This window comes from Trichosurus vulpecula, chromosome 9, assembly GCF_011100635.1.
Source record: "Trichosurus vulpecula isolate mTriVul1 chromosome 9, mTriVul1.pri, whole genome shotgun sequence".
Lineage (NCBI taxonomy): Eukaryota > Metazoa > Chordata > Mammalia > Diprotodontia > Phalangeridae > Trichosurus > Trichosurus vulpecula.
Window position 1 is genome coordinate 123,930,863 of NC_050581.1, and position 19,919 is coordinate 123,950,781.

Consider the following 19,919-nt stretch of genomic DNA (forward strand, 5'->3'; position numbering starts at 1 on the left):
AGAATAGGAAAGAGACAGGAGGGAATGCTAACAAACTAGGCACGAGGTAGGTTTCAAAAAGATCGATAGGCTAAACCCTATTAACATTAAACCTATTAAAATGAAATATAAAGGATAAACTGGAAGCACTTTGCTTGTGTTCATAAAAAGATGGGGGAGATGTGACTAATTAATAGTTTTTGTATGAACATGACCCGGCAGTTTTCGTGGACTTCAAGCTCCATGAGAACAAGTCTGGGCAGCAAAGTAAACTGATCCAAACTTCTCCACACCTGGAGTGCCATCCCTCCTCCCTTCTGCCTGTTCTAACCCGGAAGTCCCCTGAAGGTTCAGCTCAGGTGCCCCTTCCTTCAAGAGCCTTTCCTGATTTCCCCAGTTGTTGGTACACCCTGCCCACCCAAATCACTCTCTCTACATCCAGTATTTAATTCTCAGTGACCATGTTTTGTGTGGTTCCCCTTCTCCCAGAGGCCAGGAATTACCTCACTTTGGCATCTGTATCCACAGTGCCCAGCTCAATAAAGGCTTATGATTGACTGACTAAGGAGGTTAAAATACTGCTGTACTCAGTTTAGTTCTAGACACCACATTTTAGGAAGAGCATTGGTAAGACAGTAACCAGGATGGGAGGAGCCTTGAGTTCATGCTAAATGAAGATTAAGTGAAGGAAATGGTGATATTTAGCCTGGAGAAGAGGAAAATTAAGGCTTGATATAAGGAAAACTTCCTAACAATTAGTTATCCAAGGGACTCAGCTGCCTTAAGAAGTGGTGAGTCATTCACTCCCCATTCTCTCTATCCCCACTGGAATCTTCCAAGCAAAGATCAGATGAGCACTTGCTGGGGATGCGGCAGAGACTGCTGTTTGGGTATAAGATGGACTGAGATCCTTTCCAACTCCGAAATTATGTTACTTAAGGTAATCCGTTCAAACCTCTTGTGGAGTGGGCTAGGGCTAGCCTATCTGTTGGCTCTTGAGAGAAATGTGGAAACCATTTAAAATGATCCTGAATTGCCAGGGGTATAGATACTCTGGGTCTTGGTTTGCATATAGTAACAAGCCTAAAGTTCCTCTCCTCCTACCAATTCTATCATGTAAATTCACTTAGAGCCTGTAAGCTAGGAGACCCCAGTGGCTCTGTGGCAACCTAGAATAGATGTGAATGGTTCACCTGGAGATCTTGCGGAAGAGGAGAAGAGGAAGCAACAAGAGGGAGAAAACACAAACTACAGCCTATTCGCTCATCAACCCCATAAATATAGGTAAAATGTATTTAGGTGTATAATGCAAATAAATCAATTTCCACATGAAGTTTGACCTTCAGTCCCATATTCATTCTGATCATCAAACAGAAAAATGTTCTGTGTGAGGGATGCACTGAACTTAAAAAAATAAAAAAGGTTTCCTCTATTCAAGCAACTGATATCTGCAAAGCAAAAATAGCAGGACTATAGTCACCAATAAATATCTTTACTGAATTCACTTAAGGGGGAACTGAGAGACTACCTGGCATAGCAGAGTGAAGGCTAGACAAGGAGGCAGGAAGCAGCCGTCCTATTTCCAGATCAGCTGTATTTCCAAATTAGCTATGTTATTTTGATAAAATCAGTACATCACCGGCCCAAAGGCAGGGGGGGCTGGACTCCATTTTTCAGATCTGAGTCTGCATCTGGGCTTCTCACCACAGAGAAGCCGTCTTCAAGGGGAACAGCAGGAATAGTATTTCTGTTTGCAAACATTTCAAGTAGATGACTCATAAAGCATCGAGCAATGGGACTAAGAAAGTACGTTCTCTCAGCTCTGCTAACAGGCGATACATAATTCCAGCTTCTAGAAATACACAAACAATTCTGAGCTGAGACTTACGGATCAGCTTTTAAAAAAGACGTACACATGTATTCTGGAGGAAAATGCCACTGCCTTTTGAGTCCCTAGCTGGCCAAAGCAGGCTTGGGCTTTGGGCCTAGAGCCACAAGGCTGTCTGAACAGGACGCTGATGAGGAACAGGCAAAGAGGACTTAGAAATCTTGCTGCATACCTCTTTTGTTAGCTAGTGTACTTCCTCTAGAAAACACTTCATTAGTTCAGCTCTTCCTGATAAGGAGAGCTTTCCCGTAATGTAAACAGAAGGAAAGGCCCCATTTTCTAGCAGGAGACAAATTCTCCTGTGCCTGGCAGGAAAAACTGCTCAGGCTGTGCCAGCTGAGGGCAGCAAAGATGCCTTACAATGAGGCACCTCTACCTCTACACTCTCTGACGAATTTGCTCCTTACACAGAGTTACTATGAACGAAAAACTAAAATCCACCCCATTCTTGCTCAGTACCAACTAACTTTATACATCAGCCTCTATCTGCTTTTATGGTTTTTGAGTATCTCTACAGCACTTTGTATCTCCCTAATGACTCTTTTCATAATCTACCTAATATAATTATAATCAACATTCACTCAAACATTGAGTACTTACTGTGTGCAAAGCAATGTACTTCGCTCTAAGAGAGATAGAAACTTCAGGTAAGCTATGGTCTCTACCTTCAAACAGCCTACTAGTTGGGGAGAAAGACACAAAGGGACAGCTATGCTACACAATATTACATAAGTGCACTGGAAAGATGGAAAATAAAGTGCCTGGAAAACCAGAATCATGGAAGGGATAGCATTTGAAGTGGGCTTTAAAAGACAGGGAGGAATATAACAGCCAAACAGGGAGCGAGGAAGACATTTTGGTGATAAGGCACAGTGGAGAAGGGAAAGGTTATAGCAATGCCAGCTTGCAGGGGACCCTAGCTGCCAGGAGAGCTGGAACTTCTGAGTAACCACAGACAATTTTTGAGCAGAGACATCGCATACCCAGATTTACAGAGAAGAAAGCTTATTCCAGCAGCAGAGGGGAAAAGAGCGCAGGCAGGAAGACTCGTTAGGAGACTGGCAACAGTCGAGGTCAGTGACGGCGAGAACCTGTGCGATGAGGGCGGTGTCAGCGGGAAGAGGAAGGAAAGGACAAATGTGAGTGGTGTTGATGAGGTTCAATCAACAACTCTGACCTAATTACTTGCGGGAGGGAAGAGGTAAGTGGAAGAGAACCAAAATTTTGAACACAGCAGGTAAACGGTAGTGTTCCAGACAGACAACAAGGAAGGTGAAAGGAAGAACAGGTCTAGCACAGAAATTAAGATCTTGGTTTTAGACACATTCAATCTGAGATACAGGAGGATATCCTGATGTGAATGTCCTGGAGACAGTCAGAGAGACAGATGTGACACTCAAAAGCGACAGAGTAAGGCTGGAGATAAAGATTTGGAATAGCAGACAAGTCTGACAGCAGAAGCCACGGCAGAAAATGAGCATTCTGAGGAACAGTCACACTAAGGGCTTAGGAAGAAAGGAAGAAGCCAGTAATGAAGAAGATAAGAAAACAGAAAAGGAAGAGTGAGAACCATGGAAGAATCAGGAGAATGAGATATCTCTAAAACCAAGCAAGAAAAAAGGGCCTAGTAGGCATGTCAAAAGCTGCAGAAGGCCAAAGGATGCAGCCTACAAAAAGAATGTGAGACTGGGTGACTGGGCAGAGGCAACAGGTGGTCTCTGAGAGAACAGCTGCAGGTGAATGGTGTAGACACAAGTCAGATCACAAAGTACTGAGAAATCAGGGAGTGAGGGAGTGGTAGTAAAAGGTTTAGACTACATTTTCCAGGAAGATCAGCAGTAAAGGGGAGCCAGAGATGGAACAGTACTGTCCAGAAACATGCCCATGTCTCCCTCATCCTCAAAACACTCTTCCATGATCCACCATCCCTGCTAGCTGTCATCCCATACTTCTTTTCTCCCTTTTGGGGCTAAATACTTAAAGAAGGTTGTCTGCAAATGATGCCTCCATTTCCTTTCTACTCATTCTCAATTCTGCAGTCTGGCTTCTGATCTTTGGATTTTATTCTCTCCAAAGTTACTAATAATCTTTTAATTGCCAAATCTAATGACCTTTCTCAATTTTCATTCTTCTTGACCTTCGCAATCTCTGACATTGTTACCCCCCTCCCCACCCCGCTTTTCTCTTAAGTTTTCATGACACTATTCTCTCCTAGTCCTCTTGCTGTGTAACCTTTCCCTGTTTGGCTATTCCTCCTCAGTTTCCTTTGCTGGATCTTCATCTAGGTCAAACATATTACTATGAGGTCACCAAAGGCTCTGTCCTGGGCCCTCTTCTCTTCTCCCTCTACACTGTTTCATTTAGAGATTTAACTATCATCTCTATGCAGATTTACTTATCTAAGCCTAACCTCAAGTTTCATATCTCCAATACACTACTGGCTGCCTATCAGGCAAACCAGATGGCCTGTAGGCCTCATAAGTTCTCATTATCTTTCCCCCAAATTCTCCTCTCTTCCAAACCTCCTGTTTCTGTTGAGGGCCCCAGTCACTAGGATTCACGGCCTAGGTATCACCCTCGACTCCTTACTCTCTCTCACCCTTTGCAGCCAATCAACTGCCATAATCTGTCATTTCTGCTTTAGGGACATTTCTCATAACTGAGAACTGTCTTGTGCAGGCCCTCATAACTTCATGCTGGGATAATGGCAAATGGTTTCCGTGGCTCAAGTATCTCCCCACTCCAGTCCATTCTCTACTGAGCTATGGAATAATCTTCCTAAAGTGTAAGTCTGACCATGTCATAGCCCCCTCCCCCCATTCAATAAACTCTGGGGTCTCCCTTTTGCCTCCACGATCAAATATAAACCTCTCTGTTTGGCTTTTAAAGCCCTCCATAACCTAACCTCTTTCTATCTTTCCAGTCTTCTGACATCTTACACCCTGTCTCTCCTGCCCCACCCCCCACCCCAAAATACAACAGTGACAATGAACTCCTTGTTATTCTTCACACACAACACTCCATAGCCTGATTCTGGATATTCTTGCCAGTAGTCCCCCATGCCTAGAACTCTCTCCTCATCTCCCCCTCCTGGCTTCCTTCAAGCCTCAGCTAAAGTCCCACCTTCTGCAAGAAGTCTTTCTTGATCCTCTTTAATGCTCACGCCTTCCCTCTGTTGCTTACCTCCAATTTATCCTGTGTAGATCTTGTCTATTCATAACTGTTTGCATACTGTCTTCCCCATTAGACTATGAGCTCCTTGAGAGAAGGGAATGGCTTTTGCTGTCCTTTGTATGGCTAGCACTTAGCAAAAGGCTTGGCACACAAAGGGAAGAGGTTAAAAGCTACTTGACTGATTGATAATAGTTGGGAAGGATAGAAGGGTCAAGGTAAAGGTTTTTTAAGGAATGGGAAAAACTAAAAATGTTCGTAGATAAATGAGAAGGAACCAGTGCAAAGAAAGGGAATGGAGGCAAATAAGATGACTGCCGGAAACATCAAGGAATGGAATCCAGAGCACAGGGCGAGAGATCACCTTTAATGAGTCAGGAGGCTGTTTCCTCTATGATCAGAGAGAAAGAAAGAAGGCGTAAGGAGTGCTGAGACCTTCTATGGACTGAAGGGAACCCAAAGAAAACTAACCCAAAAAATAAAATCTAGCTTGACTTTAGAGTTCACCAATGAGGATAGAAACAGCCCCACTATTCTTTACCCTGATCAGATCGCATCTGGAATAGTGTTTTCTGTTCCAGGTGCCACATTTTCAGAAGGACACTGACAAACTGGAGCATATTCAGAATGGTGAGTGGAGTAGAGACCGTTCCACTGAAAGGACTGGCTGAAAAAACTGGCTACTTACAGTACAAGATGTTGGAGGGTATTTAGTGCCATAATTCGTTCCCAGCATACAACTCTGCATTTGTGCTACTGTGCAGCTGAGAAAATCACATCACCATTCTGGCTGCAAGTGGGAACTCACTGTTACATGGCGAAATGTTTATTTTTCCTTAACTGACTCTATCCGTTCACCTTAGCAGCTATTCTAAAACTTTTTTCCTCAAGGGCCTAATGCTTCCCCTGCCTGCCCTTCAGTGGGCATGCTTGGTTCTTACGTTCTACTTTATTAAGAAAATTCAAGATTATCCATTAAAGGTTCTTTTCCTCTGCTAGTCTGAATTTCAAAACTCTTCTACATCTTCACCCATCTTCTCCTCCTTTACTCCCATTTCTGAAGAAGAGGTGGCCCTTCTCTTTGCCAAGACCACACCCACTACCTGTGCCCTCAGCTCCTTCCCCTCCAGCAATCTGCCCCTCCATTTCTACTCTTTTCCTCTTCAATCTTTTTCTCCCTATCTATTGGCTCTTCCAGGTCTACCCTACCCTTAAAAATTTTCTAATTGACCCTCCCATCCCCTCAAAAAATCCCTCTAAATCTTTTCTTCTTTTTACTGTCACTTAATACCTCCCAATCTCCCATTCACATATGACTGCTTCCCGCCCCCCCCCCCCCCCACTTCATTGAAACTGCTCTTTCCAAAGCTACTAATGATTCAGAACTAATTGGCTCTCCAGACTCAAAGAGTAGCTATGAATGGCTGAATGTTAATGCAGCAGGAGGTCCCCAGCAGAGTACTTCAATCAATAAACATTTATTAAGTGCCTACTATATGCCAGTTTTGTGCTTGTCCCTGTGCTGTTTAACATACCATGCTCATCAAATTTGCAAATGAGACAAAGTTAGCAGGTACTTGACTGTCAGGATCCAAAATATCCTGACAGGCTAGAGTGCTGAATCTTTTAAGATCAAAAATCATTGAAGATAAAGGTAAAAATCTTATTTTTATGCACAAAAAATCAATCTCACAAGTACAAGATGGGGAAGGCATGGTTAGACAGCTGTTTGTCTGAAAAAGATCTGGGGGTTTTAGTGGACTGCAAGCTCAAGAAGTCAACACTGTGTTGCAGCAGCTTCCCAAAATCTAGTAACAATTGTGGGCTGCATTAGATCAGCACAGTTCTCAAGAATAAGGAGGTCCTAGTTTCCCTTTGTACTGTGCCCTTCATCTGGAGTATTTTGTCTAGTTCTGGACCCGACAGTTTAAGGACGACATTAATAAGTTGGACAGTATCCAGAGGAAGGATGGTGAAGTTTATGTCATGCAAGGGTCAACTGAAGAAATTGGTCAAGTTTTTTAAAGCCTAAAGAAAATAAGATTTAAAGTGGTGGAAGGGTGAGAAACAGAAGATATAATAGCTGGTTTTGCTGCCCTGTGGAGAAATGATTAGTTTGCTCTCCTGGGCCCAAAAGAGCAGAGTCAGAAGAAATGGGTAGAAGTTGCCAAGAGACAAATTTAGACTTAATGCCAGCAAATACTTCCTAATAATCAGAGATATGCAGAAGTCGAATTTGCTGCTTTGAGCAAAACTGAGTTCCCTGTCCTTGGAGGTCTCTCAGCAGAGGCTGGATGACCACTTGTCAAGCATAATCACAGAAAAGGTTTTTTTTGTATAGGGGTTGACCTCCATGCATTTTGAGGTCCATTCTAACTCTGAAATTCTGCAATTTACAGCTAAATCCAGCAGTACAGTCCTCTGTCTCCTTGACCTCTATTTACAGCTTTTGATGCTAATGACTACAGCCTCCTCTGGAACACTCTCAGCTTCCAGGGTCCTCATTTCTTCTTTGCTATCCTTCTCAGTGTACTTTGCTGGATCATCATTTAACTCCTGTCCCTTAGGGCTCTCTTCTTACACATCATCTTTTCCTTGGTGTTGCTATATGCTCCCATGGGTCTAAGCATTTATATCTTCTGCCCTAATATTCTCTTGAACTCACGACGAAGAAGAAGGAAGAGAAGGAGAAAGGGGAAGGGGAAGGGGAGGGGAAGCAGCTAGCCTGTAGGTAGCGCTTTAAGATTTGCTAAATGATTTACATGTTACCTCATGTGATCCTCACAGCCCCCTGTGAGAGAGGTTCTATAATTGTTCCCATCTTATAGACGATGAAACTGAGGCTGAAAACAGGTGAAGTGATTGGGCCTTCCTGACTCTAAGTCCAGGATTCCATCTACTGACCCACTTAGCTGCCTCATGATCAAGTACCCGCTAGACATCTCAAAAACAGCATCTTCCCCCTCAGACCCATTTGTCTCCCAAACTTCTAACCCATCTTCCACAAAGCTGCTAAAATGATCTTCCTAAGACAAAGGTCTGACCATGGCACTTAACCCCCAGAAAACCTTCAACAGTGGCTCTTTGTTACCTACGGGATGAAATACACACTCTTTAGTTTGGCAGTCAAGGCCTTCCAGTCTGAGTCCAACCTACATTTCCAGTCTCATTTCACATTATTTGCCTTTACAAACTCTTCTTTCCAGCCAAAACAGACTATCTATTCCTTGAACTCAACTCTCCCCCTTTTTGTGCATTTATAGAAGCCAGAACCACTCCATCGCTACCCCCCATACCTAGAGTGAACTCTCTCCTCCTCTCAGCATCCTTCTTTTTCCCCAGTTCAGACACCAATTCCATGAAGACTTCCCTGATCCACCCCTCCTATTTTCCTCACGTACGTGTCTATTTGTAGACATATGTGGTATAAATTTCCCATTAGTATATAAGCTCCTTGTGGGAAGATTTCCTGCTTCGTCCTAGTACCTGTTGCCCCAAGCACAGGGTGTGGCAAAGAGGAGGTACTGAACTGAAAAGGAGAAGACGTGATCATTGCACACAAGGATGGGTGGAACTGTGGAGAACGGGTTTGTCTGCCCCGATCTCCTCATCTCTTTATAGCTGTTAAAGCACAACCCTGACACTCTCCTACTCAGTAAGCTCCAATGGCTCCCTATTGCCTCTAGGATCAAACATAAACCCTCCATAACCTGGATTCTGTTCATAAATGACATTCCACCTCTCCACCGGTGCCTTTACACAGGCTGTCCCTTGCACCTAGAATGCCCTCCCTCCTCACCTTTGCTTCTTAGAATCAGTCACTTCCCTCAGGGCCACTTTCTGCAGGAGACCTTTTCCCATTGTTCCAGACACTAGTGCTTCCCCCATGACAGCAGCTTGTGTTTCCTGGGTATATCTTTTTTATACAGAGGCAAGAAGACCTAGTTCAGTTCTATTTCTGACACACACCTGACTGTGATTCTGGGCAGGTTATCTCACCTCTAAGCACTCCTAGGTAGCTTTCTAAGCCTTGCAGAAGAATTGACAACCTGCATTAGAAGGAAGTAATTTCCTCCTACACCAGTGAGATCACAGATCTGGAATCTGTGGCCTCCCTCCTTAAATTTCTGTATATACTTGTATGTTATTTTCCTTGATAGACTGTAAGCTGCTTGAGGGCAGGAATGCTTCCATCTGTGTCCTCTTATCCCTAGTAGATATCCCAGGGTCTGCCACAGAGTAGGTGCCTAATAAATGCTTGCTGATTAATTAGCTGGTCACTCATCCTAAGGGAAAACTTCCAGCAACGAGAGGTGTCCAAAAAGGAGTGTTGTTCCATGAGGTGAAAGGTTCTCCCTCAGGATGCAGCTTGATCATTACCATGTGTTCAGGATGCTACAGAGGAGGTTCTGGTTTAGGTCTAAACTGAACTAGATGACCTCTGAGGCCCCTTCCTAGCTGAGATTCTGTGGATTTGAGGGAACTAACACTGGAGACTGTTATTCAGTATGGGAGCTAGGGATGTAATTGGGAAGAAGAGAAGAAAATAAAACATCTGGAATAGTTGCTATAGGAAATAGCTTTTTTTTTTTAAATGATAATGGCAGCATAAAAGACTGGCAAAAAACGTGGAGAATCTAACAGAGGTTATGCAAGGACCCTTCCCACTCTAAGTCTATAATGCACTGATCCTGTGCACCGTGACTGGTATGGTCAGAGGACAGAACAAAGCCAACCCTCCTGGTGTAAATCCTCACTGGACCCTGGCCTCCTTAGCACTGCTCTAACTAAGCGAGCTGACCAACCTCACATCATCGGTACAGAGAGAATTCTGCCATCTGTTGATGTCACCTAAACCTGACAGAAATTTGTGCACAGATGACAACCTAAACCATGGGGGAAACGGAGGAATGGGAAGAGTTCCAGCCCTGCTTCCAATGATGTGACCGGGTAAGTCTCTTCATTTCTCTACTTTTTCATTTGGCCTGAGTCCCTCCCTGAGGCATGAGGATTCTGCAGGGATCTAACGATCTTCTTCTTTTCTAACACTAGAGTATCCCATACAGAGAGCAGTTCATAGCCCATACTCCACAAACCTGCCGTATAAATGGCTCACTGAGCTACTAATATTCCACAAGAACTACACTTTGCTAGCTTGGAGGGAGAAGAATCAAGCCAGGTATTATCTGTATCACATGCTAAACTATACCAATGAGTTTTTTCTCTCTTCTCTGAAGTGCCATTTGGTCTTGCTAATTAGCAAAGGGCTAGGAAGTGAACTCATTCCAGTCAGTCTCCTTGCCAGAGTACAGTAGCAGAAGGTTTGTGTATGTGTGTGTGTTTTACCATATTCGCCAAATCGAAGGGACTCCCATTGTTGCCACTCCACCAGAACACTGACGGCTCGCACACCCGCATAGATTAGCAGCATCCCCAGGGTGGCATCGAGGAGGAAGTTGATAAGATACCTAAAGGAAAAGGTACACATAGACATGGTGAGGAAAAGCAGAAGCATCAGCTTCCCTAGCCTCAGAAAAAGGGAGCCTCATTTACAGGGACATCATGCTTCCAGAAAGTGGTATACCACAGAGCAGTGATGGCCAATTTAAATATACTGCCTTGAAGAAAGGCAGATAGTTAAAGCACCACTGTGGGCTAAGTTTGGGGTATTTGTAAGATGTTATACAATTTTCGTAAGGCATTATGTATTATGTAAAGATAACCCAGCAGTATATCCAAATTAGTCCCCAACAAGTACAGTAGGATTCTTCAATTTATGAAAGGATTCACTTACGTCCCCTTCCTTTAAATATGCTTACCCTGGTGAACTGAGGTACTGGTTTACAAGTCATTAAGTACAATTAATACCTGCTGGATTGAATTAGATTGGGAGGAAGGGCAGAGAAAGGATAAAAGTAATTAATAAAGCTAAAGCTGAATGACTGTACCCAAACAAGAAGTGATTCAATAGAAATTTAAAACTATCTAGAAATGAGGACAGAAATTAATGGGAAAAAGGATTTGATTTACTAATATTAATTCATTCAACCCATATTTACTGAGCAATGTCTGTGTACAAGGTACCATACTAACTTTACAGGAAGGTGATGATAGGAACCACACAAAACAACGTATGTCCATAGTCCCTATCCTAAAGTCTAGGAGGAGAATATCATGGTAAAGATAAGTATCACATCTTCAATTTGATCTTTTTCATTCTGTTTTGGTCCGGCTGCCATCATACTGACCATGAATTCTAATTCTGTCCTTCTGAAATCTCAAGAGAACAATCTGGCTTGCCTTCTCCCTTTCTCCAACTCTGTCATCCCCTGAGGCCCTCTCTGACGGGGATAAAGGCTACAACCGGAGGCAGTGCTCCACCTGCTGGAAACACCCTCATAAAGCAGACATATGCTCTCTGCATATCTTTGGGGGCTTTTTAAATGGACAGTCAGAGAAGTATTTCCATTGTGGCACGAGGAGTGAAGAGATCCAGGGTCTTCTACTAGCTCTGCCATTAACTAGCTAGGTGACTCAGCACCTAGGACTCCATTCACTGGTAACAGATTTAAAGATGGAATGGACTTATAGGCCTCATCTAAACTCTTAGTTTTAAAGACAAGGAACCTGAGGCCTGGAGAGGTTGACTTGCTCGAGGTCACACAGATATTGAGGGGAAGGGCCAGTGGCCTTGGAGTCTGCCCTGCCTGTAACACACATTAGTGCCCCAGGTAATGCTCTCAAGATAAATTATACAGGAGCTGCTGATGTGCATCTGTGGGGGGGTGTTCCTACTTGTGGAATTCCCCAGGCCAATAAAACTGCAGTTCTGGGCTCCTGTCCCTGCCCAAAGAAAATGCTCATTCAATTCTGCATTTTTAAATACTTACTACATGCAAAGCACCAACTGATTTTCTATGGTGCCCTAACAGATACAACACTGTGATTTTGTGAAGAAAAGCAGCACCCTGAAAGCCCTGACCTGGGAAAGCTGGCAATGCACATTTAACATAAGTACATCCATTTCTCCTATTGGGCAGCACAGGTGGGAAGTTGTCCTACATTCATTAACAGGCAGAAGAAGCAGGTGGGCTCCTCAAACTCATTTAGGCATAAATCACTCTAGCTGCAACTCACCATCTCTAGAAAGCCCACAGGGGTGGCCCTATCTGCCTGGATTCTTCAGGTGTCTAAGGACAGGGAACCTCCTTATGACTAGATGACCTAAGATTTTTCCAGCACTAACAGCACTAGGCCTATGATCTGATCATTCCCAGGCCGAAATTCCTAAACCCTTAGAGCTTTAAACTGACTTCATTCATCCTGCCCAACATTTCTTTCCATAAAAAGGCTGACTCAGCTTGTTCTAGTCTACGTCAGTTCCATCACAAGTAAAGGTTAACAAAGGACACATCAATAAACAAACTTTCATTCAACGCCTCCTGTGTCGGCCACTATATTTGGCATTAGGAATACAAGGGAAAAAAATGAAATAGTCCCTGCCTTCAAGAAGATTACATGCAATCAAGGGAACCAACAGGGGTGTGTGTGCACGTACGTACATGCATACACACACACACACACACACACACACACAAACCACATAAAAGGTCACTGGAGGGGGCAACAATAGGAGCTGGGAGGCTCAGGAAGAACTGCATGTAAGAGGTGACATGTGATCTGAGCTTCCACAGAAAAGGAATGCAAGGAGGGAAGGGAGGAAATAGATGCTTTGCCCCCCTACTTGTCTTTGCCCTGAAAAATCACAAGAGGTCACTCTTGGATCACAGATGAAAAGAACTACCAGCTTGTTTTCATCATCATAACCTGGAATCAAAGAATACCAAAACCTAAAAGGACCACTGGAGATTATCTAGACCACAATGCTTGTTTTACAGATGAGGGGGTTGGGTGCCAGGGAGCGAATGACTTGCCCAAGGTCATAAAACTAATGGTAGGGCCAAGATCAGAACTCAGTTTTGTTTCTCAGTGTTTCTCAAACTGCACTGCGAGGAGCCCCGAAACAGGCCAAATTATTCTTTTTTTTTTAAATGAACATTATGTCATTTGTTAACTGGCATTAAGAACAATAATTTGAGGATTTTACTACAAGGGTTCAGCCAAAGCTTTGTGTAAACTGAAGGATTCTACCACTGTGGGAAGTTTGAGAAGCACTGCATTATATCATACAACCTCCCTCATGAGTTTGTAAACTAGCAGCAATGCCCACCCTGAACTTCAGCTACAGGATGTATTATTTCTCTACAGAATTTCAAGGCTGGGAGGAGTCTGAGAGGTAAGTTAGTCCAACCCACTAACTGATACAAGAATCTCCAGCAAATGGTGTTTCAACAACCAGGCTAGCAGCTGCTGTGGGGGTGTAAAACCACCAACAACCAGCACACAGAACACTGCAAGCCCAGGTTCTTTCAATCTGCTTTACTAAGGAAAGCAATGTTAAGGGGTTAACAATCTTACTTTAATCCAGCATACAAATATCACTCACCTAGTTCAGGGGAAAAAGCCAGCACCCTGAACTTCAGAGCAAATACAAACAAATTACAAACATCAACAGATAGACCTTGATTGATTCAAATCTCAACGCATAGTTACCAGAGTTTAACAAAGTCCGAACATCCGGGTTTACAAGCTGGAGGGCTCTTAACTACAGCTGCCCAGAGTCTCCACATCAACGTTCCTCCAAAAGTGAGAGCCCCAAGCAAAAAGCTCTGTTCTCTCTTTTTATACACTCTTTAGCCGTCATCAAACGTCATCTGAGTGATCAGAACTCAGGCTCCTACTATTGGCTCTGGTCTTAGTAACTCCCCTTAGGACCCTGAGGGCTTCACACCCACATAGGCTTAGCACCTAGTAGCTAGGGGTTTTGGGCCTACTTGGGAGTGAAGATATAATCAGACCTCCCTTCATTGGCCCCACCTGGAACCCCACCTTAGTTACCAATGCAAATGATCATATAAACTCTACCCGAAGTCCTCCAGTGACAGAGAAGTCTACGTCTCTTATTTGAGCCTGCTTCAGAAGTTTCTTGCAACAAATTACAGATCTCTCCTAAAATAACAATGGTACCTGACATATGCATTGCATTTAAACATTATTTAAGTAGGTATACATCTGTTCTCTTGCAGTTCCTGTAACATTCCTGTGTAGCAGGAAGGGTAGGGTCAGGCCTTATTATCCCACTTTACAGCTAAAGAAACTGAGGCCCAAGAGAGCAAGGAATCTCTCCAAAATCACAGAGAATCAAAGTTTCTTGATCCTTAAGACATGGCTTCCTCTGTGATGTACAAGGTACTTCTGGCCATCTCAGCATTACAGTGATGGGGTGACGGGACCCGGACCCCTAGAAGGAAAAGACCATGTCTTTGAAAGCAACTCAGTCCCTGAACTTTCCTATACATTTCAGCAGCCCAGATCACTGGTGACTCTGCCCAAGGCATCTGGCCCAGCCCAGCCCACCCAGATCACCTACTTAGCCTACTTGATAGTCCTCTCACCATTGCACCTGGCCCACCCCAAGACTACTTACCACTTCTTAATCCCATCCAGATCCTTTCTGTCCTGCCAATGGCGTCCTGCCCCTGACATGTCGGGGTTCTCAGCAACCCCAAACCGCATGAACAGGACCATCCATGTACTTTTGGCCTCTATGAGCTAAAGAGGTGAGATCTACCCAAACATATGAGGATGTGATCACTTTGCCTGCTTTAACCAAATCAATAAACTGTAAGACTACACTGAGGATTCTCCCCCATCAATTTGCCAGGGAGATGTCATATCTCAAGAGAGGCAACAGGGTGCCTACAAAAGGCCCATCCCCTGCTGCAGTCTATGCAGCACCTGAACTCTCCCACACGGGCCGGCAACTGTTCCAGTTCTAAAGACCACAGGGAATAAGGATGAGTTTGGCAATGATAACATCAACAACAACTGGCATTTATGCAGCACTTCTGACTTGTTACATTAAATGTAAAGTGCTTTATAAATGTTATCTCATTTGATCTTAACAGCATCTACTGGGCAACAACCCTGTGAAGTAGGGGCTATTATTAACCCCATCCTACAGAAGAGAAAACCAAGACAGAGATGAAGCCCAGGGTCACTTAGGTAACGATAGGCAGGATTAGAATTTAGGTCTTCCTGACTCCAAGTCGGGTGTTCAGTCCACTATGCCATCTAGCTGCCGGATGAGCTAATACAAGTAAAATACTTTTAAAACCTCAAAATGATGCATGAATGAGGAGCAGAGTCCTACTCCAGTTCTAATCTCATGAGAATTGGGCTTCAGAGGGGAAAAGAGATTATCCCGTAGGAGGGGTGGTCTATTAACATGTCAAAAGCTTCAAAGAGAACAAGAGTAAGGCCAGGTGATTTGATGACTGCTGTGTCCACACTTAGTGACCCTGTGGACCATATCACACCAATACTATCCAAGGGGTTTTCTTAGTAAAGATACTGGAGTGGTTTGCCATTTCCTTCTCCAGAAGATTACAGCAAACAGAGGTTAAGTGACTTGACCAGGGTCACACAGCTAATGTGTCTGAGGCCCAATTTGAATTTCAAGTCTTCCTGACTCCAGGCCCAGCTCACTATCCACTGAGTGACCTAGCTGCTTCTTAGGATTTGATAACTATGTGAAAAATCACCATTAGGATGTTGCTTCTGCATAGTGCTCAACAGTGTGTAAGAGCTTACCTGGCAGTTAGAAAGTCCCACCCTCCCCCAAACAACAATAGGGAGGCCTCACTTAATACTGGGACTAGCCTGGTTAAAGACTGGGTGAAACTGGCTTTGCAATCCAGCATGTCCACTTACAGCTATAGGGAACTATGATCAAATAAGGTAAAAAGAAAATAAGGGGAGGGGGCTCTGAAATGTGGGGAATGGGAGATGTAAGCAGGGGTGGAAACTCAAAGTGAGTGGTTTAGGCATTCCAGATATGCTGTAAACCCTGCAGTACCCAGCCAATGGGGAACAGGAGAGGGAAATTTGAATAAGGAACAGGGAATAAAAAGCTGCATATGTATTTGTCTTAAATAGGTATGCCCACTTGTGGGTCACCCACTCTTGCAAGAACATCAATAAAAATCTTTCCTGGATTCACCATGGGCCACAGAGTTCTTGGTAAGACACTTGTTTCTTACAACTAGGTGGCTGCAAATATTTGAGAGAACAATTTGAGCAAAATGGTAGGGATGGAAGCCAAAACTACAATGAGCTGAAGAAAAACTAGGTAGTGGAAAAGTGGAGACAGTGGTATAAACAGCTTTTCAATAAACAGCTTTTCAAGTGGAGAGAGAAGGGACCTTAAATTAGTCCCTCATCACTCCTACCATAATAGCCTCCTAATTGATCTTCCAGCCTCACACGTCCTCCACAGAGCTGCCAAAATAATCTTCTTCAAACCTAGTCTAAGCTAGCACAGTTCCTTATTGCCATTAAGATGAAAAAAAAAAATACAACCTCCTCAGCTTGGCATTCAAAGCCCTGAACACTCCATTTACCTTTCTAAATTTATCTGACACTTCTCCCTTTCACACCCTCTAGATTCCAGCCAGAATGCCTCTTAGCTATTGCTTTAATTTGTCATTCTACTCCCTGCCTTTCCCCAGGCAGGTCCCAAGCCTAGAAGCTTCCCCAAAAGGTTCAAATTATCTACTCATCTACTTATCCCTAGCAAGTCTAGGTGAAATGTAAATTCTTTTAGGGCAAAGGCTGGGTGTTTTGGTCCTGGTATTTCTAGTTTCCAAGCACAACAGGTGTTTAATTAGTGCTAGGTGAACTGAACTGGAATAGAGAGAGGCTGAACAGGGATGGCTGATTGCTTGGGCTGGACTTACACAACAGAACAATAAACTCCCAGCTCCTGACAACAGTATATAGACTAAATTTCAGTTGAATTTGCAACAGTTGGAGAAGTAGTTGGTCACCTGTTTTAGGAGTGCTCTACCAGAACTCTAGGCTCCTCATTAAGTGACAGAGGCACAGGATAAGCTTCACACAGAGTATAAGATATGGATAACTAAGAACCTATTGGCAAATGATCAGTTTTGTGACACTACATATGTTTCCTCCACACTTGAACTTTACATTGTATACCCCGAGTGAAGGTCTCCTACAAACCATGGCCACTCTGATCCAAGCCCTAAAGCCTCTCATCCCTACTACTGCAACTGCCTCCCTCTTGTGCAAGCCATAAATTCTGCTCTAGTAATTCTCATTTCTCTTCTGAATCATTCAGGAACACGATGTCAGAGTTCCATGTTCTCTTCACATTCCATAGGGGCCTCTTCTTTCTTCCTCTATCAAGTACCAGATCATTTTCCTTTGTTTTGCAGTATTTATTCAGAGATGCCTGACCTTGGTTTCCTTGGGGGCTGGATCCTCAAGCAGCTTAGTCTCTTCCCACCATGGATGATTCATAACTCACTGGCTCAGTTCTGTGTATCTGTCTGTCTCTCTCCTATCCTGGTGTTCTGTCTTCTCCCTCCATTTCTTAGCTCTCCGGCCCAGTACTGGCAGGCAGTTTAGACCTGTGCAATGCTGGTGCTACAGGGCTGTGGCCCCCTGCAGGCTGTTACTCCTGAAGGGCTGCAAACTTCCAAAGCAAAGAGCTGGGGCTTCCATGGCACTGGAAAGAGAGACCAGGGATGGGGGGGGGGGGCAGTTTCTGTTGTAAGCCTGTGTTGGGTCCTCAAGTGTGCTAAGGCAGCCTTGCTGCTGGTAGTGTGGGAAGTAGGGAGAGGTACTGGGAGAGCTCAGTATCAGTGAGCATCAGGTCATGGGTTCTGTTTTGTTCTTTAATCCTTCTAGAACATGGAAATAGCTGAAATTGCTTTATCTTTGGCCTACAATTTCTGTTCTGGAGAGGTCTGAGAGTGTGGGGATCGTCCTTCATCTTGTTACTCACATGACTCGAAAGCCTGCCACAGCCTCCTAAATGGCCTTCTAGTCTCTTTCCTCTCTCATCCATCACCGACACAACTACCAAACCGATGTTCTTTAAGTGCAGGTCTAATAACCACGTCATTCCTTTGCACTGGAACCTTCAGCACAATGGCATCTGTTTGGCATTCAAAGCCCTGCAGAGCCGGGCCTTAGCTTTTATCCCTCATATGCCATAGGCCTCCTTGTCATTTCCTGTTACCACATCCCAGCTCCCAAGTCTACGCCTCTACTTCCATTCTGCTCCTCACATATGGAATGCTCTTCCTCCTCACCTCTACCTCTGGGGATGTTAAGTTCCCTTCAAAGCTCAGCTCAAGGGCCCATGCTTTCAATTGGCCTTTTCTGATTCCAGCAGCATTTTCAGGTTCCTTCTCAGTCCCTCACTCCACCCCATTCCCCCAAGCGAATCACTGTTTTGTTTTTGTACACATCTTGTATTCACTTATCCGTAAATATGCTGCATTCTCCTACTAAAATGTAAGCTCCTTCAGAGCAACCATTCACTTTCAAATTTGTATTCCTAGAACTTAGTACATAGTAAATGCTTAAATCAATGCATGTTAATTGATCTAACGGGCAGAGAGATACTACAGGTAAGAATTAGAGAAAAATGGATGAAAAGCTCTCCAAACTGAAGGAGGTCTAAGAGGAAGAACAGAGGCCCATCATTTGCCTGTAAGAAGCCCAAATTCTTACGCCTCCTCGGAATGTAATAGATGGAGGCCAAGAGTATGGGCAAGGGAACGTTAGGCAATGTTATGTCAAACACAGAGTACTTACAGTGAACAAGGGTCCTCTTCAGTAAGGTCTGATAAATAGACATTTGCAAAGTGGATGAACAACATTCCTATGGCTTGTTTTGAAGTGTCTAGAAACCTGTACAGAAAAAGAGAGAGCAATCAAAAGGAATGACTGAAAGAACCGGGATACTTTCATCTCCCAAAGACAAGCACAGTATCAGGGAATTACTGGATGTAAGGAAAACTGAGAGATGCAACAAGTCTATAAGCCCACACTGGAGAAATATTCTCACTAGGGTGGTCAAAATGTATGGTTAGCATTTTGCCAGCTTCAGATACCATCAACAACATGACATTTCACAGGCCCACAATTACTACCAGTCACTAAAATTAAAAATAATTTTTGCTCTTCCATCTGATTCATTCATAATTTTTATCTACTTGCTTCATACTGAAGTCCAAGAAACCTCGTTTTAAAGATTGATCATTCGAGACTGGTCGGTAAGGTCTGATTTGGTGCAAGACTGAAACGTGCACAACATCAACAATCTGAGTTGCTGCCATTTAAAGAATGAGTGAGTGATAGAAGACCAACAGTTTGCCAGACCTTTCTACTGGGCTTGAAGGAAGTGTTGCTCTGTGCACAACACAGGTGAGGCTAAAAGGCACAGTGGAGGATCTCAGTTTTTTCCCACAGATCTCTGACTATAGGCTGGACCCTGCTGGTGTCTGTGACTGCCCCTTTACCTCCCAAGCTTGTGTGCCCACTGCTGTGGTTTCCAATGGCCTCCAGCTGTGCCACATCTTACACTGACAAAGGAGATGGATGAGAAGTGAAGACTGGAGCACAGAATGTTAAAGTTGTGACACATGTGAGAGAAAGAGACTGTCTTTCTTGGCGTACCCACAGTCTCAGTCGCTACTGGGCCTCTTTGCTGCCATGTTTCCTGAGAGGTGATTTTTAGTAATAAAAATGGCCAAGACAGTATATAAGATATTCTAACAGAGAATTCACAGGGAATAGCAAAGAAATGAACATTGGTGAAGTACATGGTGCTAATTCTCTAAAGAACTTGACAAAGGAATGTCTTGCAGGGATTCTGTCAGAGAATTTTACCCGTGTGGAGACTGGCTGCTTTATTGGTGGCAGGGCAGAAGTGATTTCAAAGGTCATC

The 19,919-nt window shown here is 43.9% G+C and overlaps 1 protein-coding gene across 1 annotated transcript in view; it reads right to left on the reverse strand.

The window, feature by feature from the left end:
* Positions 1–19,919, reverse strand: part of LOC118830987 (store-operated calcium entry regulator STIMATE) — a 76,127-nt gene that overhangs the window by 21,802 nt on the left and 34,406 nt on the right. The window contains exons 3-4 of the mRNA XM_036738127.1: positions 18,785–18,880; positions 10,385–10,506 (exon numbers count right to left, since the gene is read on the reverse strand). Of these exons, the coding sequence (XP_036594022.1) occupies positions 10,385–10,506; positions 18,785–18,880 (218 nt within the window). The remainder of the gene's footprint in view (positions 1–10,384; positions 10,507–18,784; positions 18,881–19,919) is intronic.